The sequence below is a fragment of the Halyomorpha halys genome, unplaced genomic scaffold, assembly GCF_000696795.3.
Source record: "Halyomorpha halys isolate HHAL.00 unplaced genomic scaffold, Hhal_1.1 Scaffold13.1, whole genome shotgun sequence".
In the NCBI taxonomy this organism is placed as follows: domain Eukaryota; kingdom Metazoa; phylum Arthropoda; class Insecta; order Hemiptera; family Pentatomidae; genus Halyomorpha; species Halyomorpha halys.
In genome coordinates, this window is record NW_027104938.1 from 1,288,594 (window position 1) to 1,316,210 (window position 27,617).

At 28.1% G+C, this 27,617-nt stretch overlaps 2 protein-coding genes and 1 long non-coding RNA gene across 3 annotated transcripts in view; 2 read left to right on the plus strand and 1 right to left on the minus strand.

Moving 5' to 3' along the window:
- The window catches only part of LOC106679490 (RNA-binding protein 42), a 20,394-nt gene extending 1,480 nt beyond the window's left edge, over nucleotides 1–18,914 (minus strand). Inside the window, exons 1-6 of the mRNA XM_014418685.3 lie at nucleotides 18,769–18,914; nucleotides 13,675–13,937; nucleotides 13,393–13,473; nucleotides 11,906–12,221; nucleotides 9,551–9,825; nucleotides 6,521–6,715 (exon numbers count right to left, since the gene is read on the minus strand). Coding sequence (XP_014274171.2) covers nucleotides 6,521–6,715; nucleotides 9,551–9,825; nucleotides 11,906–12,221; nucleotides 13,393–13,473; nucleotides 13,675–13,937; nucleotides 18,769–18,821 — 1,183 coding nt within the window. The 5' untranslated portion in view covers nucleotides 18,822–18,914. The remainder of the gene's footprint in view (nucleotides 1–6,520; nucleotides 6,716–9,550; nucleotides 9,826–11,905; nucleotides 12,222–13,392; nucleotides 13,474–13,674; nucleotides 13,938–18,768) is intronic.
- On the plus strand, nucleotides 1,243–6,807 carry LOC106679547 (uncharacterized). The gene is made up of 2 exons (XR_001342989.2): nucleotides 1,243–1,550; nucleotides 6,036–6,807. It is a non-coding gene; the product is annotated as an uncharacterized lncRNA (long non-coding RNA).
- A 139-nt stretch (nucleotides 18,915–19,053) lies between the features above and the next one.
- Nucleotides 19,054–27,617, plus strand: part of Sfmbt (Scm-related gene containing four mbt domains) — a 33,673-nt gene continuing 25,109 nt past the window's right edge. Inside the window, exons 1-5 of the mRNA XM_014418676.3 lie at nucleotides 19,054–19,333; nucleotides 22,320–22,465; nucleotides 25,893–26,154; nucleotides 26,238–26,392; nucleotides 27,088–27,291. Coding sequence (XP_014274162.1) covers nucleotides 19,312–19,333; nucleotides 22,320–22,465; nucleotides 25,893–26,154; nucleotides 26,238–26,392; nucleotides 27,088–27,291 — 789 coding nt within the window. The 5' untranslated portion in view covers nucleotides 19,054–19,311. The remainder of the gene's footprint in view (nucleotides 19,334–22,319; nucleotides 22,466–25,892; nucleotides 26,155–26,237; nucleotides 26,393–27,087; nucleotides 27,292–27,617) is intronic.

Below are 27,617 nucleotides of genomic sequence, written 5' to 3' on the forward strand. Positions count from 1 at the left end.
TTTTTTTTATCGCTTTGAAACAGCCGCCATTTTTTATTCCCCCTACCTATACTTGGCAGACTCATCAATTTTGACTAGTTATTATGAATAGTTTTCATTAAAGTCATCAAAAATTGGGGTGAGATAACTAACTTTTTTCTCCTCTTGGGCTCTTGTACTATAAGGATTCCTTCTCAAAAGCTTTGACATAAAATAACCCATAATTTTGAAGTAACTCATTAACATCTATACAGGATATACACATACCTAAAGATGTATAAATAAACATAAATGTAATAATTATATTTCTTTTCAGGACTTTATTTCTTATAAATATAAATCTTTATACCATCTGAACGATGTTTCGTACTATTCTGCCCATTATCAAGTTCTACAAATAGTTATTTACAATCAACAGTTTTATAATTAACATACAGTTATAATGAACAAAGTTTACATTGCATTTTAATAAAAAAAGAGTTGAAATAACTCATTAATATGTTTAATGATACACATAGATGTATAGAAATAGATACACATACATTTACATACAATTTTTTACAATTAAAAATTTTACACATTTACATACAAAGGTAAGGGAAAAAATAAGAACAGTAACTAAGAAATTAGGCTTGGTATCAAAACGTTTTAGATGTGAAAATAGTTAATAATTAGTCAAGTGAATGTTATGTATAGTTAAATATTGAATAGGTATGTAAGTTTGTAAAAAATTCTTTATTAAAATAAAATGTAAACTTTGTTGATTGTAACTGTGTGTTAATTATAAAACTCTTGATTGTAAATATTTTTATTTCTAGAACAACTTGATGGTTGACAGAAGAGCCCAAAACATTATTTGTATGATATAAAGAATAAAGAAATAAAATAAAGAGTATAAAATAAAGTCCTGGAAAGAAATATAATAAAGTTTCAATAAATAAAACTTTGGAAATTAAGTTCTAGGATTACAACTAATTATTTATATTTTAATAATTGTAATAATAATTTTGATAATCTAATTATAAAGGGAAAAAAAACCGATCATTAAAATGAATTGCAGCGAAATGGAAAAAAAAGAATAAATAAATATAGATTAAATATTGAACTCGGTGTTGTTGTTTTTTCAATATAGAAGCTAAAATAGTTCAACTGAGATATTGCATATTAAATGGATATAGAATTGGTTAAAAATAAAAATTCTTATCTCAATTTTATCTAATTAGGTTTAAAAATAGAACCAGACGTTAAATAATAGAAGACAAATTGGAACAAAAATATGTGAGAGTCTTGACCTCTTGAGATATAAAGATACGATCCAATTTGGCGATAAGAAATCATTCATCGTTAATTGAATAAGCTAATAGTTAAAAAGATCTATAAAACTAGCAATAAAAATAAATTTAAGCCGAGTCGACCAACCATGACATTACTGATAACGAGGCGCCATCCCTATATCAGTATTACAAAAATGCGATTACTGTAAATTGTTCTACATTTAAAATCGTAGTTCCGCGAATTTGCTCTCTTCTGATCTCATAAAAGCTGTTTATAAGCACACTACTTTTTTAAAGGTAAGATATTGCTTTGAACAAATGTATAGTAATAATAATCTGAAGATTTATGTATTATATATTATAAAAAATATTATATAAAATTTTAAATTGGGTGAACACTTAGTAAGTTCATTAGTCCAACATATGCTAAAGGGAAAAAAAAAATATTCTGGCCGTAAAGAACAAATACGAATATTACATTAAAATTACAGTAGTAAGCCTGTCAAGTGATAATAACAGGGAAAGAGATTTTAAGGGATCCTCATACAGACCCAAGCGTAAAATCAATTGCTTTGTCTCGTAAATTATTTTGATATTTTCTTTTCCTTTCTCTTATCTTATTACTATATAACATTTCATATTGGGTGAAAATAGTTTAATAAGTTCATCAGAAAGTCTAATAAGTGATGATAACAAGAAATGAGATTTAAAATAGGTATATGAGCAATGTAAACTCTATAATAAAGATGTACCGTATAAATCAAGTATAAATAGTTCCAACTATTATTCAACCATCACATTAATTCAAAATTATAAAACACAAGGAAAACTTTACATCAAAGTAACTGAAGTATAGATACAACTTCAATAAAACATCAAAATTATCCAATAGAAATAAATTGATAATGTATAAAGCGGTACTAAGACCCATCTTAACTTATGCTTGCCCCATATGGAGTTTTACTAGTTCAACTAACATAAAAAAAAATATAAGTATTTCAAAACAAATGTCTCAGAACTGTTAATAACTATCTATATTACACTAGAAATCTAAAATGCACACTGTGTTAAATTAAAAATAAACACTGTACAGGATATAATCCTGTTTATAATTTAGACAAATAATTTCTTCCAGTCTTACCCCGACTCATTAAACCTTCTAATTACAGAAATAGGAAATTTAACTAAAACTAAAACCCGTACGTATAAACACAAAAGAACTAAACATATATTAATGTAAACATAGATTAATGTATGTATTTCAAGCTACCCAATATGTATTTTATTCTGTCCAATGCTATGTATTTTATTTTAATTCAATAATGTTTTTTTTTCCCTTCGGTTTGTTTTACCAAAATGTAAAATAGAGAAATTTGTAAAATGTAATTAGTATCAGGAAAATTGTATTGTATTAGGGAATATTCCAAAACAATATAGTAAATGTTGTACATTTTCTATTAATGCGATAAAAATATGTTCAAAACATGAGTAGTTCTTATATGTAAAAATAATGAAATAATAATAGATAATGATTGGAAAAATGAAAATTAGTATTAATACTACATTTAGATGTTTAGCATATTTTATTGATTAAAATAAAAATATGAAAATAAAAGATAGATTTATATCAGGTACTAAATAATATTAATGTCTGTCAAATAATAGCATAACAGAAACTAACATAGGTAAAATTACACAAGAATAGGAAGCGGCAAAAGGTATGCATACAAAATAAACGATCTGATTTTAAATGAATTGATGATAAATAGCAAAAGTATTTTTTTTTTTTTTTTTAAGATCGATGACTGAACCTTTATATATTGACCGTGCGTAATATTTAAAAGGAAGGTGGTCCCTTGGTGCAGTAAAAGAAAGAAACTCAAATAATCATAAAACTATTTAATGTGAGCCGACATTTCACCCCACATTGATTTGGATTTCATAAGGTCTAAAAAAGATAGAAACACTTAAATAAGATAACAGAAATAAAATTTAACCTAGGTGTGGCTGATTATGATAATTTCTATAAAAATTAACAATGTAATTTAAAGAGAATAAAATAGATGTAGAGTAAAACGTAAAATTAAATAAGAATATATCATATTTTTTATGAAATCCAAATCAATGTAGGGCGAAACATTGGTTCACATTAAATAGTTGTCTGATTATTTGAGTATTTTTCTTTGACTGCACCCTTTTAAATAAATATAACTACCTTGAATATGTAATTTCAGTTTTGTACGACTTTTCATTTTTTAGCAAGGTTGTTAAGACACAAATAAAGATCATTTTGCGAGACTGAGGTTGTTTGGACTCAGGACCTCAGACATGTATTTCCATCAAAACTTCAAATTCAAAATTTAGCATAATTTCAATGTATTCCCTTACGATATATTCCATATATAACTAAGTGAAAGTTAAAAACATTTTTGTTTTTTTGCATAACTAAAGAATTAATTATACTTAAATCACTATGCATTAGTTATACACTGAAGGTTCATATAAAAACAATCGAACAATTTATTATTATAATTATAAACAAAACTAATTATATTAGGTAAAAAAAATAGACAATCGGAGAGGAATGGGAGAAGGGTTACAGAAGGACTCAAATATTTATAGCTAAACATATTCATGTTTTAACCCTTTAGAGACGGAATTTGTGGTAACGCTTTGCAGGCCCAGTGGCCTGAGACCTGTGGCTAGCTGCCGAGCCCAATGGCTTGAATTCACTGTTTTCAGCTGCACTGTTTAAGAGTTATAGGCCAAAAACAAAAAAAAACCTAATTCATTACCTTATTAAATTAATTAGATACCCAGTAATAGGTTAAGGGCCACCAGAAATGTGGTAAAACATAATTTTAATAATCAGGTGTAGATAGTTGACCGTAGATTAATGATTGGAGAAGTTTGTTGGGGGGTGCGGTGAGCAAAGAACAACATAAATAAACAAAACCATATTTATTTATTTAATGCCGACGTTTCGACCTGAGTTTCGGGTCTTCATCAGGGGTTGTGGCGTAGAAGGTAGGCTAGCAACTGAGCAACTTCAACCCCTGATGAAGACCCCTGAAACTCAGGTCAAAACGTCGGCATAAAATAAATAAATATGGTTTTGTTTATTTATGTTCTTCTTTGCTGACCGCACCCCCCGACAAACTTCTCCAATTTTAATAATCATTTTAAGATATATGTTTTATGAGCTAGGTTTCATGCATCGGAATCCTTTACTTTAGGAAAAAAGAAAATAATAAAATGCATTTGTTTGAACTCTAGTAGCTAGGATAGAAACAAAGATATGCCTCGAGATCCACTACATATCGTCAGGGACAGAGCTGATAAATCAGTGAATAGGCTTCAAGTGCTAAACTGGTCAAACTGATATATCAGCCTGTAGATCACACAGATCGCCAAGCTCGAACTGATGTATCAGTTCATAGTCTCTGAAGGGTTAAAGAGGTGTAAGAGTTGAGTTTCCTTTGTACAGAGGTCATTTGGTGGTCATAGTTAATTGAAGCAATTAGAAAACTTTGTCAGTGTTCTATAAAAAAGGTAAATTCAACAATTTTTAAGAACATATTTTGACCTTCATATATGGTTCGGAAAATTCATTTTGCATGAAAAATCTTTAATATATTTCTATTTTTGAGAACATGTATTTGTATTTTAATTGTATTCCACGTAGTTAAACTAATCAGTATTATTCCAGTAAAAAGGGAAAAATACCCACTTTGTTGAATTCACTGTTTTCACATGGACGACTCATTAAAAAAAAAATAGATAGATCTAATAAAAATGTGCGTAAAAATATATTTTCAGCTAATAAAACATAACTTAACCTATATATTGTAATATGCTCTTTTTGAGTAAATAATATATTTTGATGTATAAAGGGTTATTAATATGTTTTATTTTATGTATAATTTTAATATTGTTAATTGTTATTTTAAAACAAAAAGCAAGCTAACCAGTTTTCTTTGTCTAAAAGAAATACGTTGTTTTTTAAACAAGAAAGATGGCGGTGCACGTCCTTCCAAAGTGTTCGTTGGGTTGTTTGTGTTAAGATGGACTGAAGTTTTTTCAACCTTTGTTGTTTCTATACAGTAATTATAGAAAAAGAAAAATCAAACATGAAATGGAAAAACATAACAATTGTCAATAGACTGTTCGCATCACAAACCATGGCAAGTAAAGCGGATCAATTGTAACAAAATCGATTATTTTGGATTGATCAGTAAACATTGAAGATAGCGGAGAGGAGATGGGCATTCTGAGTTTGGATTGCCTGGTGAGAGGACATACTTCGGCTGGAAGCGGGAAAAGCTTGGAAGCCATTGTGAGAATAGAGGCAACTTGTCAAACAAAAGGAGGAAGCCATATTGGACGCGAGGACAATAAGATGAAGAACAAAGAAGATACCAGGAATCAACGAAAGAAGATCGTGAACTTGGTTAGTTTGGTTATAACTAAATTTAAATACAATTGTAACAGAGATATTAATTTAATTAAGTTAATAGTAAAAGTGTTTGTATTCTGATTGCTAGTAACCCGCCCTGAGATATAGAGTCTCTCTTTTTATATAATAAAATTACATTGTCTATTTGATTTTAAAGTTCTTAACTTATAATCCAAAGTTATCTCTTATATTTGAAATAACGTTATAAAACGAGCGAAGATTCTTTTTATTTAATTTTTAATATTTTTTAAAATTATTACAATATATTTTACAATAAGTTTTTCATAATATTTTTAAATACTATTAATTATTTTTCATCTTTTCAGACGATGTATACCTACTCACTATTTGGAATTCTCTTGATAATTTTCAATATTTACATTCAATCGCAATGTTTTGATGAGAAGATAATGCAATACAACAGAATAAGCAGAATATTAACATTACGGAGAACTGAGAGAAACCGATTAAACATGGAAAGTAATGGAACTATGAGCACCAAACAAAAAGTAAGCATCCAATCTAATCCTAATGGATGGGTAGAAAAAGGGATGCCATTCAATGTTCTCTACATGAATCCGATTAATAGAAGAAATAAACTTCAAGGAAATAAGGCAAAACAAAATAAAACCAAGAATGCACTACCATAATAATCATATCTTATTTGTAACATCAAATTTCTTAGTATAAAAAAGAAATAACAGCAGGAAAAAAAAAGAACATTTTAAGGGAAAAAAAAGATGACAGCTGTTCTAAATAGACTTGTGACAAATAAATAAAAAATCTTACCGATAAAATTTATTTTACTTACCATTCATTTCTTTAGTCGCTCTGATGAAGTCTTGTGGATCTTTAAAACTGACGAAACCAAAACCTTTAGTTTTATTTGTCCTCTTGTCCCGAACCACCCTGGCTTTCAAGAATGAAGGGTATTTTGAAAACGCTCTCGTAAGAACTTCATCGGTCACATCATTACCAAGATCACCACAGAACAGTCGAAAATCGTCTGAAAATTAAAGATAGCTAGAATGGATTGCTAATCTGAGAGTAACCAGTCATTATTGCCGTTAGAGGAGTACTTAAACCAAAAAAACACAAGGTTCTTGAAAACAGTTAACTTTACACCATAAGTAATCCAATCAGCTCTTTGAAACCTAATAATAAATACACAGTGTAATCTTGGTAATCCAAACACTCCAGTAACCCGAACTAGTTTTATAAAAAAAAAAGTTACTTTTTTGGAGAAAACTTAGCAAGCAATTACATTTATATTTTCAAATAAAAGTGCATATGTGTAAAGGATATTTTTAAATGCCCAATCTAAAGGCAAGTTATTGTAATCATTATGGAAATGTTTACACAGCTTCAATATTGGGTAATCTAATTCCTATGAAAGTGTTCATAATATATTTTGTTGGAATTATAAATACATAATATCTATTGTATAAATCATATTTATTAATAGTAGAAATATGTGTAATACAAATTTTGATGGTAAATTATTATTTTTTTTTATCATGTTTTAAATAAATCCATACATAGAATACTTCTTTATTTTTATTTATACTTTTTTACTTATAAATGAGCAATCTTATAACATTGTAACATATAAGCATTACTGTGGATATAAAAGAAAAAAAAAAAAGTGTAGCCGCCCAAAATACAGCTAGAAAATCGATTTCTTTAGAAAAGATTCATTTTTTAAAACTTTAAACTATCAAATTAAAAAAAAATTAAATAAACAACAATAGTTATGTACATTCATATTGTTGAAATTTGTTTACACCATTTTTCTTAATACTTACTTTTCAGTAATCCAAACAATCCCATGCAGCAATTAGTTTCGATTACTGAGATTACACTAAACACACAGTACAATCTTGATATTCTGATATTTGCAAACACAAGTTCCATAATTCAATTAACAAATTATGTCTAAAGTGAAGTAAATTTGGACTAATGGCGATGAAGAAGCCGAAGGGAGAGAGTTATGTTTCTATCACAACATATTCATCGAATACTGTTTAACGACCCATGGTTATTATATTTTCTTAATAAAACAGTATTGTAAAAAAAAAAAAATAAATAATTTTTCACAATTTCAAACTTAATTTCTTATTTTGCATTCTTTTAATGGGAAGACATGTGTGCCTTGGGCTACCTTAAAAAAATAAAATATAAGTTGTACCAGGGAAAATTTGTTTTTTGTGACAACATAAAGTTTTCTGCTCTGTAGATATCCAGTCTACCATACTTAGGTAACCCTAACTGTCTTAGTTTTGTGATATCATACAGTAATGTTTGTGTGTTAGAAAAGTAATTTTCCTTTACCACATTTGAGGATTTTCATCAAAATGATATGTAAATTCGTTGAATGGAATGTGGCCCGGGTGCGGTAAAAAAAACTCAAATAGTATAACCACTTACTATTTGAGTTTTTTTTACCGCACCCCGACCATATTCCATTCACCTATACACACGGTCAATCAATAATCTTCCGAAATGTAAATTCATCTAAACTCATTAGTTATTGTATGTTTTGTAATCTATTTAACTTAAAATGAATGAAAGCTCTAAGCAATATACCTTAAATTTTTGCTGAATATCCAATCCAACAAGGTAATACCATGGTTCATTGCTACATATACAATACCTAGGGTTGGCTGAAGGTACAAAATAAAAATTAATCACCGCGTCAATCAACAATTCAACAATCAATTCAAGTAACTTCTGTTTATTTTCCAGGCTTTGAACACAAAAAAAAATTCTTAATGAATGGGCTACCAAGATAATGTAAATTAATTTGGGCAGAGAGACTGAGTTAATTTTTTAAATGTCAATTTAATGTATTATGTAAATTTTCTTCATTAAACACACATTTTCATTTATTTTGTGTTATTCAGTAATTAATTGTAAATGCCATAAAAAAAAAAAAAAAAATGTCCATGGTAAAAGTAATGACCCAAGGTAAAATAAATGGCGGTACAATCACATTAATTGTATCTAGGGTCACTTTTTTTTTTTTCACGGAACGGCCTAAGAGACCACGTGAAGACGATTACTTTTGACTTCTCACTGGTTTGTTTTTCGTTTCCTTTCATTTTTCTTTATTATCTCTACATGCCTTTGTTTTCTTTCTAATGTCCACACGACCCCCTTTTTTGAATTTCTCTTTCCCACAAGAACCTTGATTTCCTCAAGTCTTTTCCTATATCTTTCTCTGTCCAGACAGTCCTGGTTCATTATTCCTAGTCTTTCCGATTCTTCCTTCATCTGCCTGATGTATCCTCCTGAGCTTTTGTATCCTCGGATTTTTAGGAATATTTCTTCGTTTAGTTTTTCCGGGGGCCATTCTGACCATATGTCCATGGAATTTCAGTCTCTCAGTCTTATTTATGTTTCTAGATCCTTTGTATCTTAATAGATTTCTTTGTTGCTTAGGTCATTTATTATTTATTAAAAATAATTTTTTTTTAGTCATTATCTTAAGATGAAATATTTTTAAAATATACAAAGTGTCTTCAAACCATGGCTTATAATGCTCTATTTTAAATTTATAAATGAAGGATTGAAAAAAAAAAAAAACTGATCAAAAGAAAATTGGATTTTATCTCAATGAGAAAACAAACATAAAGCCTGATGAAAATAAATAAGTTGACAACCACTTTAACTTTATGAATATATAAGGCAATAACCTAGCGAGTTTATAGCCCACATTCACGGACTATCTTCCTTTTATAAAAAAAAAAATAATTATGAGTAAACTAAACACAAATAATGCTCAGTATTGTTAAAAATAAAACATATAAAAAAAAAATTTGAAAGATGAGAGAAAACATACCATCTTCCCATTCGCCAAGAGTAGGATCTTCCCAAGTTTGGCCGCCAGCAGTTCTTATAAGCTTCTTGTTTTTCTTTTTATCTTTCTTAGAAGAGCCTCCACCCATAGCAGCGACCTGGTTGGACATACCTTCTTGAGCTTTATTGGACTTTTTAACATTTTTTTTTGGATCTTCGATAGGAATTTCCGGTTGAGAAACTTGCGTATTTTGACTTTCTGCTTGGATGGCAGCTATTTCTAACTGAGGATTGGCAACATACATCATCGGGGTGGCACTGTAAATCATTATATTTTCTTCATTAAAGCTATACTAAGACATCATAGCACTAAGTAAATAAGAAGCAGTTCCATTTCTATTAAATAAATTATTTAATATTCTTTCAATAATCCATGTTGACATTGCTAAAATGAGGCACTCAGTTGTAAAATTTAAAATTCTAACATTTAATGTAAATTGATTTTTTTGTATTATCAGGTGCTTAATGACTGATTTCATAGAATTTTGAAAGAAACTTTAAAAATTCATGATCAGTGACTGCTGACTGTAAGTGAAACACAGTAAAAAATAAACATTTAACATAGTAAAAGTTTTCTTTTTGTAAGTTAGCTAGATCCTAAGATTATTAGGATTAAGTGCCTTAAATAAGAAAAATTTAACTGTCCCTACAGAAAAAAAAAAAATTAACATAAAAATTTTAGAACTTTCCAAGCTTGACAGTTTTTTTTTTTACAATTTCTTCACAGAATCGCCTACTAGCGATTGAAAACTAAAGAATTTTGCACTCATACTGATATGAATACATTTCAAAAACTAGCTTTATTAACAGAATTACATTTTGAAAAATGTCTAAGAATACTAACTGAATTAAAAATAACAGTTGTTGTCTATTTATGTAGAACTGGTATTGTTAAATTAAAAATAAAAGAATAGGCAAGGATATTAATAGATAACAATTTTGGTGCTCTCTGTTTAAAACAAATTTCAGAATATTAGAAAATTATTAGTTGATTGTAGGAAAGATGGTCCAGGTGGCAACCATAATTTTTACAGTCTAATCGTACATTGCAATGTTCGTATTGGAAGAAGATAGTTGACCGTATGAAGTAGATTGTAGGAAGATAGTTGACCGTATGAAGTAGATTGTAGGAAGATAGTTGACCGTATGAAGTAGATTGTAGGAAGATAGTCCGGGTGGCGATCAATAAAGGTACAAAATAGTAAAAAATCTATTTAATGTTTACCAATGTTTCGCCTACTTTTCAGGGCTTCATCCCGACTAGTGTAGAAAGATCACTGACTGAATGTTTGAATCTTGTTTTCATTACGCCCTGTAAAGTGGAGTGAAAGCTTTGTAACTAATAAATATTTTTTTTTGATTTTTTTTTTTAATACCAACCAGATCATCTTCCTACAATTTTAAAATATTAAAAAAATATAATAGTATTGATATTGTAAAATACTCAATGAAAAAGATTCAGATTTTCAAGTCAAGTCTTATTTTAGTGTAGTAAAAACTAATGTTTTAGGTAGTACCTTAGGAATATGCCCAATTAAAAATTAAATCAAAAATTTTATTTTCAAAGTTCTGCCACTATCAAAGTAAAGCAATGATATGTATATTGATTTATGAGAAGATGGCCGAGGGTGCAGTCAGCAAAGATACACAAATAAACAAAACGTTTCAACCTGAATTTAAGGTCTTAATCCAAGCTAAAAAAACAAAACAAAAGGATATAACAAAATTAATGCAGAGAAACATAAAAATAAAATAATAATAATCAAACTTGGAAATATACATAACAATAAATTAAGTAGAAAGTAGTTGATTTATACTAATGATTAATACTATTTGTACTATATTAATGATTAATACTATTTGTACTATAATGATTAATACTATTTGTACTATACTATTGATTAATACTATTTCCAAGTTTATTTATTATTATCTTCTTTTTCTTTTTGTTTCTCTGCATTGTTATCTTCTTTTTTTTCTTCAGCCCTGATGAAGACCTAAAATTCAGTTGAAATGTCGGCACAAATATATAAGTTTTGTTTATATCTTTGCTGATCACACCCCGAACCATCTTCTCATATCTATCTGCAGTCAACTATTAACACCGCATTATTTATAATAAAATTCAATTTATTACACAAATTTATAAAAAATTCATTAGATAGTCGATTAAATTTTGTACATATGATATAATTTTTTAACAGTAGTTACAAAGTCAATTACCTTGTTTTGCTTTACCGAACTAGGAATTTTTTTCATCACTTTATTCAATTATTTTCTTTTTAACATCAGTTTTTACAACTCAGGAGAGCTGGTTTCAACTATAATTTAAAATTACCTTAAGACAGCTTGCACAGGCTGCTGGGGTTTATTTTCTTGAGAATTTGGAGGTGCGAATCTTGGAGGGTTCATATGTGGAGGAAATCCTGAACCATTGAAGGATGGAGGCATCATAGGCGGTCCAATCGGCCCAGGACCAGGTCCCATCGGAGGCACAGGAGCAGGAGGTGCCATTCCCTGTCCCATCGATCCGGGACCTAAATGGCCTGGTCCAGGTCCCATTGGTCCAGGAGGCCCCATCGGTCCGGGTGGTCCCATATGAGTAGGGCCCATCGGACCCATCATACCAAAACCTGGGGGAGGTGGCAAGGGGCCTATGTAACAGATAGCAAATAACTAAGCACAATTTAAAATTAACAGGTTTTAAATGACAACAAAATGCTATTTTATAAGAAATGCAATGCCGGATAGAAAAGTTCCTACAAACATAATCCATAAATATTCCAAACAGAGCCAAGGAACTAAACACTAAAACTTATGAAATGTTTTCCACCCTATAAGATTTATCCAAGAAGATTTAACCTATTAGGTTGAAACTGTCTTAGTTTGCATAATATTTTATATTCTTATCATTGTTTATTTTATATTAATACTACTTTGTTTCTTCTTTTCTTTTATTTGTACAAAATTTTCTTTTCACTTTAAATATAAGTGAAATACGGCCAATTATTTATATATAAAACTTCATAATAAATATACAATGAGTTGAATTCAATTTTTAATAACTAAAGCCATTTTCGAACCAAATAAAATCTGTACTCTGATGGAAAAACATAATTTATGCCGGATGATGATGTATTAAAAATTTAGAAAAAAAAATTGATGTATAATCTCAAATAATTAATTGAATATAACATCAAAAAATCCATGCTACTTTTCATTTTTATTGTGATAATTTTTAATCCTGATTTGGACCACTCTTATGAAAACAATGATTATGCAATAAGTTCAATACCATGAAATTCTGTATAACTTGTTTTAGTTTTAACGAACAAGAATTAGTCTTATTTGATGCAGAATTAATAGCAATATGCAATTATATAAAGTTATATTCTTACAGTTCTCAATTAATTCCTAATACAAATTTAGATATGTTTTTCTAATTAAAATTCTTTTACCCTAGCTCCAAATAGAAGCATGATAAAAACCATGTTTATAGAAACTTCATTATTCAACATAAATTTTCATATAATATAGCAAATTTGACTAGTTAGTTAAGAAGGGAAAAAATTATAAACATCACATCATCTGAACAGTTATAGATAATTAATAATTCATTTTAAGTAAGCAAATTAAAATACAATAATACTTAATTCACATTAAACTGTACTCACATTTATTACACTGCTTAAAATGAATCTAGCAATTAAAATTAATATAAAAAATAAATAAAATTAAAATAAAAAGAAAATAACTAAAAATATCTATAATTATAAAGACGAGAATATATCTAAATGAGAAGTAAGTGAAATTTTAAATGCTCACCAGAGGGCATAGGTCCTGGAGGCATGGGTGGGACAGGTGGCAAAGGTCCCCTCCAATCCATCGGAGGTCTTGTTCCGTCCACTTAATAAAACATAACAAATAAAAATTAACATAACCATATAGAAACGTTATAGAACATCAAATAATAAGAAGCTTATTAAGAAGGAATACAATGGTTTAATATTAATATCATAATCCTTTGTGCAGTAGGATGGATTGTTCATATAGAGGACAGACTAAGGATTAAGCAATTTAAAAAATTAATATAAAAATGTAACTTACATGGTCTTGGTGGAAGACCCCTTACTTGATGAGGTATAAAAGGAAGAGGAGGTATCGGTGGAGGAGGAGGCGGAACAACTCCCAAAGTGGGCACTCCCATCGCTGCTTCAATGGACGAAGGGAGACCAGCAAGTTGTTTTTGTGCTTCATTGTAAGTATTGGTGCTTATAACTTTTGGTCCAGGTATGGCAACAGACGGGATAGGTGGTGGCGGAGGAGGAGGTGCTGCGTCAGGAAGAGGAAGCCCAATTTCTTCCTCAAATCTGAAAAGAAAAAAAAATCAAATAAATATATGACTGATAAATTAAGCTACATATTAGAAATGGAATACAAAATATTTTACAAATAGCATTACTTAGATAATAATGTTCTTAGATGATTGAGCGAACATGAATTAGAAGATAGTTCGGATTGTGATCAATAGATTTCTTAAATCTCTAGTTGTGATCTTAATTGTTATTTCTTAAACAATAAAGAAATAGTTTTAACTATCTGATAATAACCAAGTTTCAACCGACAATGCAGGTCTTCATGATATTTACAAGAGCCCAATGAAAAAAAAGTCAGTTATTTCACCTCATTTTTAGATTACTGTATAAAGTCAAAAGAGTTTGCTAAGTATAGTTAGGGGAAATAAAAAATGTTTAAAAAAAAAAAAAAAAATTAACTTTCATTCGGAGCTCCTATAATACTAGAAAACCCAATAGAACATCATTCTAAGTAGGATAAATTTGATAAAATATGAGCCCTAATAAAGATTTATCTCAGGAACCATGAGACATACAGATGTCTGGAAGCAATCAAATTAAAGATAGTTTATAATATTTATATTCATTGAGGTAGTAGTTTTACTGATATTAGTATATGAATATGAACTTTGCATAATATAATTTGTCCGAAATTTTGAAAAATATCATTAAAACTACTACTCCTATGAAGATAAATGTCATAAACTACTTTTATAGCATATTAAACTAGTTTTAATTTGAGTACTAATAGAAATCTATATATCTCATGGTTCCTGAGATAAAGATTTCCTACAATAAATTCACTAACTGATTTTTCATTATACGTTTTATGAAATGTTGCTTTTTAAAAAACTATATCTCAGACATCACTGAATTTAAACAACTCTGTTAGAGCTCATATTTTAATTAATTTACTCTAATTAATTATGTTCTATTAGATTTTCAAGTGTTATAGGTAGTTTTAACCATATGGAGCTCTGAATGAAAACTTATTTTATTAAAAGTTTTGAAACAGCCACCATTTTTTATTCCCTCTAACTAACTATGGCAGACCCATAAATTTTTACTAGTACATGATTCTCATTAAATTAATAAAGACCTGGGGTGAAATAACTGACTTTTTTCTACTCTCGTACTACGAGGGTTAAAATAAAGGTAATATGTTATTGGTCAACATATTGTTGAACCTAAAAATTTGTTCAAAGATACTTAGCCCCAGAATAATAATAAACTATCTTTCATTTTCATTTAATCTCTAAAGTGACATGTAAATAAAATATGATAACCGAAAAAGATAATATAACTATGTCTGTTAATTTATCGTTTTGGTTTTCATCTTCATCTAACCTCCAAACTATTCTGATTTATTTTTTATGTTAGTTTGTTTCTATGAATATCTTTTTATACCTCAACTTTTATATCTGTTTTATTTAAATATCACTTTTATACTCTTATATTACCTTTGCCAACTCACTATATTTTTATTTTAGCATCTGTGAAGACCTGCAGTGTGGGTTGAAATGTCAGCTATTAATAAATAGTTGAAACTATTTATTAATTGAGGAGAAGATGGTTGGGGGTGTGGTCAATGAAAAACACAAATAAGTTCGATTAACTTATTTTAATGTGCCAACGTTTCGGCTAGATTTTCTAGCCTTCTTAAGGGCTAAAAACAGAACAAGATAACAACCACAGTAATTATAGAAAAATAAAAAATAAAAAGGAAAGTATAAACAGAATAATTTTAAACATAAAATGAAAAATTTTACAAAATAGAATTAATAAAATGAAGTGATGAGAGAAGCTATAAAAGTAGTTTATAACATTTATCTTCATAGGAGTAGTAGTTTTAATGATGAGGAGAAGATGGTTGGGGGTGCGGTCAATGAAAAAATGACCACACCCCCAACCATCTTCTCCTCATTTATCATCCACGGTCAACTATCTCTCATAATTAGTTTTAATGATATTTTCCAAAATTTCGGACAAATTATATTATGCAAGTTATAAGTTTTGTTCACTATACTTATAATTTGCCTCTTTATCATCTATTATTGTTACATATATTTTCTTCCTCTCAATTTTCATTTTCTTTTCATATTTACATTTTAAATTAATAATAACTAATATGTTCATACTTCTTTGCATTATATAACTTCATTTTTATTTCATTTCCTTATTTATGTTATTTTACCCACTTTTTCAATTACCTATGTATACATTTTATTTCCCGCTTCTTTCATCACTTCATTTTATTAATTCTATTTTGTAAATTTTTTCATTTTATGTGTAAAATTATTCTGTTTATACTTTCCTTTTTATTTTTCTATACTTAGTGTGGTTGTTATCTTGTTCTGTTTTTAGCCCTGAAGAAGGCTAGAAAATCTAGCCGAAACGTTGGCACATTAAAATAAGTTAATCGAACTTATTTGTGTTTTTCATTGACCGCACCCCCAACCATCTTCTCCTCATTCATCATCCACGGTCAACTATCTCTCATAATTATTTATTAATTGTTTTTCTTAACCACAATCCAGAAATAATAATAGCTTCATCAGAAAAAGAAAAAAACCTAAAATTAGAACCAACGGTAGCATAATTAGTAATTAAATTCCTTCACCAATTCATTGTGATATCTTAATGGCTTTGAGTTATAAATATAATTGTTTATAATGATGACAATACAATACATCCACTATATTGAGCCATTTTCCCATAAATGCCAATCTAAATTGAGGCAAAGAACTGAAATGCATAATATCATCATAAATAAATAATATAAATAACAGTTAATTTATTTAACCAAAGATAGAAGATAATATGAAAAAAACCACTAATAAACAGGTCATGTTAGATTAGTGGAATTTATGAATTTGAAACATTTCAAACCTTATATTTATCAAATAACAAATGGGGAGCTTTGTCCCAAGCGCAGTTTTAATCACTCTTTCCTTCCCCATTTTAGAAATAATCTATTTTAAGAGTTCAAATTTTTATAAAAACCCAGCCTAATTGAATGTCTACAGCATGAGAGCAATCATCATATACAATGTCAGCTTCATTCACCCAGTCGGTTTTGAGATAATGGGATTAATAAGTCATTAAAAGCAAATGGTATATGTTAAAGTAACAATAAAAAAGATTTCCATTTTTGCTAATATGGGTTAAATTAGCTTATTAGTTTTGTTCTGTATAGAATTAAATTATTTTTTAAATGACTGTCTAAAATCTGCTGGAAGATATGTTTAGATTCATTTGAAAAACTTTTTTTTTTATAGGTTCAAGAAATAATTTGTTCAAAACTACTAGTGCACATGTACTAGTAGTTTTGAACAAATTATATTAATAGTGGTACACATACAGCATAAGGGGCACTATCATTAATAATATCAACTAAATAGGCACTACAATTTTTTAGATATAGTGATCAACAATTCAGTAAAGAAATGGTCTATATTCTTAAATATGTTAAGGTAATAATAAAAATTTCCATCTTAGATGATGTGTGTTTTGTTTTTTATAGAATTAAATGAATGGCTCTTGTGTAAAGATTGTATTTTATGTTTTCTACAGAAAAAAACAAAACTTTTTTTCAAGTTCTAGAAATAATTTCTTTCTTCTTAGAGCATGTATACAGCATAATGGGAACTATCATTAATAATATCAACTTTATAGGCACAGTCATTGTTGATATATACTGATCAAAAGTTATATAGCGTATGGTTACAAATATATATAGCCTAGTTTTATTAAATATACGAAAGTTAAAAATAAGTTCTTCAAATTACTACTTAGAATTACATAGATTCGTTAATATTAATATCACTTTTAATTTATATACCATTTATTTTTTTAAAAAAATAGCTCAGAAGAAGAATATAATAAATCACATAATGTAAATTTGTCAGTATAGAAGTCTAGGAAAATTCTACAATTCTTAATTAACATTTATACGCTTTCATAGCATAGGTACATATGTTGTAACTCGCACAATTAATAGAAAGAAAGAGGCATTTTCAACAAAATACTAATACCCCTCAGCTTATCATATAGTTACTCAAAGCTATTCAATTTTTTGTTGCTTATCTTAAATTAAAAATAAACTTAGTGAAATGAAGGTCCCTCTTAGATTCCATATGTTACATTATAAATTAAATGAACTTAATTGAAGTTGATAATTTAGGAACTAAATAATTTATAATCCACCATTAAGATCAGTATTTAGTCAGTAAAGACTTAACATTTAGGAAGTAATTTTTTCTTAACAAGAATTTGTTTTAAATTAATTCTGTAATGAAAAATATGCAGAAACTATAGAAAACAGTTTACTTAAAATGAATTAATCAATAGGATTAATGCATTGAATTGAATATTGCCATTTAAATCAAATTACTAATTGTAGCAATATTCCTTGAAATCAAGGTAAATGTTGGTGACAGGTGTCATACAAAAACTTGTTCACTAGACAGCAGTTAACAAATTTTATTCTAGTTTTTATTTATAAATAATTAATGAAAACGTGTACACTATATTAAAATATGGACTTAAAATGAAATAGTGTATCAAATGAGATATCAAAATTTTAAAATTTTGTCTAAAAATAAAAGTTAGGCAGTTCTAACCAAATAGAATTACAAGAAGAGTGTGTTAAAATTACAAACAATAAACTTTAAACCACTGTCTATACATTATAAATAAAAAGAATAAGTATATTGGTAAAGCACATTTAAAATCCTAAAGTCAAAGTAGTCATGATCATTCAGTCAATATTTGATAGTTTTATGATAAATATGAAACTATAAAAAATTACTAATATATTTTTTTAACGAAACAATGTAAAAATTACCTGCTCATCTCATCTTGCATTTGCTTGATTTTGTCTTCATTTAAAGATGTCATTTTTGTAAATTTAATTCAAACACTTCTAAAACAAAACAGACCAACCGTGGTAGATTACCTTTGGAGCCACAAATGACAACAAGAAGGTTATTGGCGGTAGGCAGGTTTGAATATGAGGACACGTTTTAAACTTTGAGCTAATTTTCATTTTATAAAACATTATCTATAGTTAAAATAAAAGTTAATAAGGAAGTTTCGAAAGGAATTGAAAGTGTTTCTCTCACTAATTTTGTAATAATTGCACTTTTAACAATACTCAAAAGTGCGTTATTCTGCTGGCAGTGGATAGCCTGAAGTACAATAAACTGTTTGAGACGGAAACATTGTAAAAACCGTAGATATGTCTTTTTATTGCAGAATTAGATTCATGTTGTACCTCTCAGATATATGATGGAATGCTATTAGCAATTCTTGAGAATTGCTAAATCAATCTGATAGACTTTGGAGGGCAGTATTTGTTTTATATTTCAAATAAATCTTCGCCTTTGTCATGGATATGACGAGCACAGAAGGTAAGCTACCTAATTTAATTGCTGTATTGAGCTGTAGATTTTATTCTAATTTTTGCTATGTTACTTCTCATGTAGTTTGATATAAGCTAAGGTTTTTCCCATCTTGTAATTGAACCACCTTGTATATTTGATGTAGTTTTATTTCTTTTGAATCTTACTTTGAAGTTGTTATGAAAACCTCCCAGCAAAAGCTATCATTTATTTATTCCACTCTAAGTAGTTATGATTTATTAATGTGTATTGGTTTTAGTTCTTTTCTCAAGCCTGTTGTAGCTTGCAATATAACATTGTGTATATATTATTTTTAAATTAATGTATGCATTTTTGTTAGTATCCACCTATCATCACTTCTACTTCAAGTCTTTTGTTTTAATGATCCTGTCAATTTTGTTTTCATTATTTTTTAAAAATTAAAGTCATACATTTAAATGCTCATTAAAATGGAATCAGTAAGTCATATTTATTTAAGAAATTGTACTGTATATATTAAATTAGATCAGTTAATTTACAATCATTATGTGATACTGATTATATGGTATCCTAATCTATTTTATTTTCACATTTCAAATTTTGGTAGTGTATATATCTCACACCTTTTTCCTAACTTTAATTGTGATTTTTCTAACTCATATTATTCGAAGACCTTGCTAAATTAATTTCTAATCTTTGTAATTTTAGTCCTTTAAAGTTTATTCAATGTTTTCTTTTCTTATGCATGCATGGTTTTTATAATGATTTTTTAATTGTTTCCATTTCTTTTTTTGTTGCATCTCCCCCACATACCCTCAGTTAGGGAACCTGTTATTATTAAACCCAAGTGGTCCATGCTTTATGAGACAATAGGCCAGATACTCTTATGGATTTATTAAATATTGTTTCTCATCTTTCTTTTATTTAATGAATCATGATAAAATTTTAAGAACATTATGTTGAGAAATCAAATTTTTGACTGGAAGGTGTTTTAATGTCAATATTGTCCATTTTAATCTTTTAGCGAGATTATTTGACAAACATGTTATTATTTATATTTCTTTTTTCTATCTTCATTAAAAGTCCATGAAAAAGTACCAATTGGAATATTAATTAGAAGTATAAAATCATGTATCATTTGCATGTCTTTTAATTTTTGTGTTTTAAAACATGAGACAAAGAACTAGTCAATTAACAATATGCCTTTAGTCCATCAAATCCATTCTAGCTGATTTCCAACATCAGTTAAAGCTATCATAAATTATATACTTGATATTTTTTACCAAGGCATTGGATGGAATCAATGGCTGAATCTTAAAAATATGATGTCAACATTTAAATTGCTGAGTGTGGGTATTGATACTTACGCGATTTTGATCAATTTTTTCATGATTAATTAATTATTAATTGTTTCTGGCTAAATTGCAATCATTTTATCTTTTATTGTATTTTTTTTTTTCAATGTACCTAAACTATTGGGTAATCTATTCACATAGTCTCTGAAATGTTAATATCATGCCTTTATTCTGTAAAAAGACAGATTTAAAACAGTTTTTCAAGTATCTTCATATTTCATTGAAATAATACAAGTAATGTTTATTTATTTTTTTTTTGTTACCTTAGTGGAGTATAATAATATATAATAATAGTAGTCTAATAACTTACGAAGCGTGGTCTTGCCTTTACGATACCAATCAATCCATATTCAATTACATTATTGTTGAGCAGGACTACTTGATTCGAATGAGAATCATCTTAAATCTACAAAGTCACCTAATATCCATTTACTAACTTACCTACTTAATTTATCATTTTTAACAAACACTAACACTATAATTTTCAATTTTATTGGTAAAAATTGTTTAAATTTAAAATAATATTAAATTACCTATGGCAAGAGGAATGGTTCCTCTACTTCCAAACCAATAGAAAAAATTTAAACAAAAATTATATAATTCAGGATGTTAAAGGTTAATGTTAACCAAGTTTTTAACAAAATCTGAGATAGTCGTGTTGAGGACGATTTCTTTTTTGTTGATTTGATTTAGAATAACCTAAAAGATATAGAATTTGTTTTAGAGATTAATCTTGATGGTAATGAATAAATAAAAAAAAAAAAGATATAAAATGTTATTTTCATAATAAAATGCCTAATATTGATAAATTGATATTTTTACATAATTACTTTTAGTTTTATTAATTTAATATAATAAACATTTAACTTTTTTGTTATTAATCTAAAAATTTACTTAAGCAATATTAATTATAAAAGGTGCCCTAGCATTTACACAGTAAAGCTCATTAAAACTGTCGTTTAGTGCTTAAAGTGCCGTTGATGACTAGAGTTGGTCAGATCTTTGAAATTCCAGAGTGCCTCACTTTTAAACTATTTTGCATAGTTAACTTAAATGCAGCCTATGGCTGCCATTCATAAATAATTTCTGACATTTTCAATTTTAGTCTGAAATTGCATTTAGGGTTATTTAGGAGATGGTCCTATTGTTAAAAGAACTTTGCTATCCTTATAGAAACTTTGATGTGGAACTTTACATTTAATAGAATTTAACCAATTTTACCTATTTAAATAACTTCATTCTAAGAGACTTGAAATGATTATTGGCAAGTTACAATTTATTTTAAATGTTAAAGGTTTGACTTGACTTGAAACGGACCTGTTCCGAGATGAGTTATGATTACCATCAAACCGGCAGGCTGAATTGAAGTTTGATGGTAGTCATCACTCGTCTTGGAACCAGCCTTTTACGTTACTATAATGAAATTTTAATTTGGCTTTATATGGTTCCAATGTTATCCTATAGCTGAAATAAGAAAATTGTGGCTTCTGTCTTATTTTATTAAAGAAATTGTTGCACTGTATACCATATACCACTACATACATAGTAGTTCAATACTAACATAACTTAAAATTTAACTTTGGAGAAAAATCTAGAAATTTTTAGTTTATTATAAAACATATTAACCTTCTTTTTTTTCTTTTTTTTTTTTTAATGTGAAGAACTAGGATTAGTATGGATGGGTGATATGCTCCTCCATAGTGATCCTGGAGGGCTCATGATCAACTCAGGCATGGATCCTCACCGCAATACATTTTTTACAGAAGCCCAGCAAACTATAGATGAGATGCGGCAAACAACACCGATGGTAATATTATTATTAAGCAATATATAAAAGGAAGATGGTTCAGGTACCGTCAAAATAAATAAATTTCACCCTGCATTACCGGTCTTCATCAGGGCTTTCCTTTATTTTAAAAGCCCTGTGAAGTGGAACAGAAGATTGGCTCAAAATAAATAGTTTATTTACTATTTGATTTTTTTTTTTTTTTTACTACACCTGACCATTCTTCTTTAATTAATTACACATGGTCAATCAACGATATTTTAACATTATTAAGTCATTTTCAATGATTTTAGGTTAAGAAAATATTTGTACTTTTTATTTTGAAAGGTTTATTAGACAACGTTTATTTTGATCTACTGTTACTTTCACCTACTTGTATGTATAATATTTTATGTTTTTTAGAAAACATATACTATTTTACATACTGATGTCTGGTGAACTCAAATTGAAGCCAGATAAATGCACTATAAACCAGTTCATAGTCATAACTTTTTAACTATTGTCATAGCAACCATGGAAACACCAAGCCATAGTAATAGTAGTTCTTTACTTAACCAATAAATAGAAATATTATATTCGTGAATAGTAAAGATATCAATTTTGAAACAAGTTTTGATTTTTATTACACATACAGTTCATCTGGTGAAGTCAGATTAATGCACTATAAACTAGTTTATAATGATTATCTTAGAAAATAATTATTTTCATGTTCATTAAGACAATATTCATAACATTTATCATAACAACCATAGAAACATGAAAACATAGTAATAGTAATATTTTATTTAACCCGTAAATAGAAATAATATAAGAGAAAGTATTACATTCATTAATAGTAAAAACATTGATTTTGGAACAAGCTATGATTTTTAGTAAACATAAACTAATATATATAGGAAGATGGTCAGGGTTGCGGTCAAAGGAGAAACAAAAATAGTTTACAACTATGATGAGCATGCTCTCATTGCTCATTTATTATAATTTTATATCTTTATTATTACTTATTTATGTATATTATTATTTTTTCATGACGTTTATTTAATCTCTATTTTTTTTTTTTTTCCTTCCCCGTATTGGTCTTGTTTTATGTACATCTCCTGTATTTTTTAACTGTATATTTTACAAATTTTTATAAAAAAAAATTTACTCTTGCCATTGTTACTTATTTTTATTCTTATCTTTGTATTTTTATTCTTATCATTGTATCATTTTGTTTCTTTTTAGCCCTGATGAAACCCTACAAAGTGGGGCGAAACGTCGGAAAATAAATAGTTATAAACTATTTTTGTTTCTCCTTTGATCGCAACCCTGAACATCTTCCTATATATAGATTTTTACGGTCAACTATTATAGATGTACATTTCTGGTGAACTCAAATTGGAGCCAAATAAATGCACTATAAACCAGTTTATAATGATTATCTTAGAAAAAAAAGTTTCAATATTTCTAATGTTAAGGAATAGTCAAAACTTTTTAACTTTTATCATAACAACCATGAAGTCATGAAAGTATAGTTATAGAAGTTCTTTATCTAATCAAATAGAAATATATTAAGTATTGTGTTCACGAATAGTAAAAACGTTGATTTTGAAATAAGTAATGTTTTATACATACAGATGTCTGGTGAGCTCATATTGTAACCTGAAAAATGCACTATATTCATCATCTTTAGTTTAACATGTTAAAGTGTATTAAATGGAGAAATATTTCCTTCTTTTACCGTGTCAAAACGATATAGCATTTAACATGGTTGAGAGTCTGTTACTAGGTCTGCTAAATAGAGAATGATAACACACCACAGATCAACTGAGCTCCATGTTGTGTTTGTGATCATTTTGATAGTTTAGTTGCTCGTGGTTTGCATTATTTTGTTTTGGACTTAGAAATAGATAAAAATAATGAAAGTATGGAAGATTACAAAGTTACCTAGAAAATCTGCAAGAAGCTCCTCTGCATTCAACATATAACATGAACTTTGAATTGGGTTGCAAACAATAAATACTTATAACATTTAGCAAGTTGACACTTTTCTAACAGCATCGTGAGTACCCCTACTATTTCATAATGATTATTTTTGTAAGAGTAGCAGTTTCCATGATATTTAACGAAATAATTTCTCTTTACTTTATTCTCAGAGAAAAAAATGATTTTTGAAAAACTTTAACTAAGAAATTATTGAATACTCTATTAATAGTTAAACTTTGGTTGATTTACTTTATTTTAATAAATATGTGAACGATTTTTTTTGTTCAGTAGATAATTTAAGAAATATTAAGCACTGAATGAAAATTATAGTATTTCAATTTCTTGAGACAAGGTAATTATTTATTAAATAAACAAAAACTTGTATCCTTATTTGTCTCAACACTTTTTATTTCAACAGTCCAACGTTTCGGCCATTTTAGCCATCCTCAAGGACATCTTCCTCACATTAAATTTAGAATTTCTTTTGCAGGCTATTCTGCCCAGGTCATTCATTAATTATAAGTTAAAAACCTATTTTTTAATTTAAAATCATAAATATCTACTTATTCTTATTTTAAAATTATCCACCAGTCACTACCATATACACAAATAAAAGTGTATATGGTAGTGATTGGTGGACAATTTTAAAATAAGAAGAAATAGATATTTATGATTTTAAATTTTAAAAAATAGGTTTTTAACTTATAATTAATGAATGACCTGGACAGAATAGCCTGCAAAAGAAATCCTAAATTCAATGTGAGGAAAAATTTATAATTGAGGATGTCTAAAATGACCGAAACGTTGGACTGTTGAAATAAAAAGTGTTGAGACAAATAAGGATACAAGTTTTGATTTATTTAATAGAAAATTATAGGTTTTTTGTTTTAGAATTAACCACTTCCAGTGGTGTATACTCAAAGTAGAGTAATATATAATGATATACTTTACTTGTACCTGCCGAATTTTCAAAAATATTTCCCGCTGAACTGCTTTTAATTTTTTTTTTTATTTGAAATAACTAACAATTTATCATTGTTAGCAGTAATATAGATAATTAATAAGAAATAATTGGATAGTTAACTAAAGGAGAAATTAGATGGTTTTTTTTGTGGTTGTTAATAGTCTTACTATTAGGTAATATCCATGGAAATAGTATTTAAAAAAAAAAATATTATTTTACCAAACATACAAATCGAATTATAATATGGGTGAGTGTGGATAATAAAGAAGTTGCCATTTTAAAATTAGCAAGAATTAATATATGGGCAAAAATTAACTATAGTTGAAACTTATAGCTAATATTGCTGTAGATACAATATTTATTATCAATGGTTCATTCACGAATAAGGGTCATATTCATGGCAATTTTAGCTAATAGTTTAATTATAGCTAATTTTTGCCCAACTCTACACATTACGAACACACCAGATTTTTATTTTAATAAATTTATAAAGTATAATCTTATTAATTTTGTTCATAGTATGTCCAAGACATGAATGGCTTCATGATGCTGGATGAATTGGAAGATCCGTATTTTGAAGATGAAGATAGAGACGGTAAGCTGGACGAGAGTCAACCAGGGTACATATCTGGACTCGCCGGTCAGATCACTCCGACGGAAGTTCCTCAATCTAATAAAAAGATCAAACCCATCAAGAGGCCGGGACTAAAGCTCCAGACTCCGATTGCATACCAGAGGGATACCGATCCCAATGTTATTCCTATTATGAAAGATGGAATGGGTAAATTTATTAACTTTTGTTAAGTTTGTTATGGAGATATTATAATTTAAATTCGAATGTTATAAGAGTTTATTTGTTGTCAGCAATTTGTGAAAAATGTGGTGCCATCGGTGTGAAACATGCATTTTATACCAAAGAGAGGAGGTTTTGCAGCTTGGCTTGTTCTCGTGGTTATTCTGAAGGTCCACCACCTCCGAGTGACAGTGATGATGAGGGAAAGTCACCTTTGAACCCAGTCGTAAGTCATCCTTTTTAACCGTTACGGAATCGATTAGGGGCTGAAAGTACTAATAATTTTTATTTCAAAAGAGTTTCATTTAAAAATTAGTTTTTATTTCCCTTAAATAAAAATTTCATCTAAATATTTATATTTTTAAATTTTCAGTTAACTTTAATTTAGTCATATTTGTAAAACCTTGAAGTGTAAATTTTTTCCTCATAATTTTTTTTTAATAAGTTTAGTTAAAAAAATTTAATTACGTTTTAACTAGAATAAAATACACTACTTGAAGATTTAAAAAAAGGAAAGTAAAATATGAAAATCTTCATAAAATAAAAATCTCTTAAGTGTCAGTTGCTTCTCTGCTTTTGTCACTCTAGGCCAGATTGTGTTACTGTTCTGCCTTGATAATAAATATTATGATGACTACTTTCATATAGTTTATTCTATGACATTTACTGCTGTGGTTGTAGTCTCCCTGGAGATAGGCTATAATCTGACAGTAACTACACTGTTACAACATGTGCCGTCAGCTATGCTATCATAGTTAGTTTGACCGACACTAACTCTTCTTTGTTATAAATAAAGAGATTGATATTTTTTAAAATTTATATTCTTAAACAAGATTTTAACAATTAAGTTTAAGTAATATGTTATTTATAAAACATATTTATCTTCTAAATAATAAACAAACGATTACATTCTGTTTTTAGCAATCAATGGAAGTTGATTCAGCTGTGAAAGTAAAAATCCATGCCACCTTACCACCTCTTCCCACTCCGATATCACTTCACGAAGAAGAAGCACCTTTCCCACCTGATAAGAAGACACTACCTCATTTGGCTGGAACTTACGATTGGACAGAAATGCTTAACGATCCAAACTTCGCTGCAGCTTCTGTCTCTTCGTTCAGTCATGTAAGTTTATTATGTGGTTAACAAATATGTATTGTATCTATATATATAGTGTAATAATTTTAAAAATAAAATAAAAAAAGAATTTTTATTCTTTTTATAATTTTTTTCAAATATAAAAGATACTTTGGGTTCAAATTAAGACACACAGAGAAAGAAATTTATTCAATCATGCTGCCCAAATACATCGGGTTGCTACATTACACAGCATACTGATCAATCCGTGACTGGACATATACAAATTTATAAATTACATTTTTTTGATATGATACATATAATAGAAAGATAACATTTTTTTTTTCCACACATTATTATTTTACAATTAATAT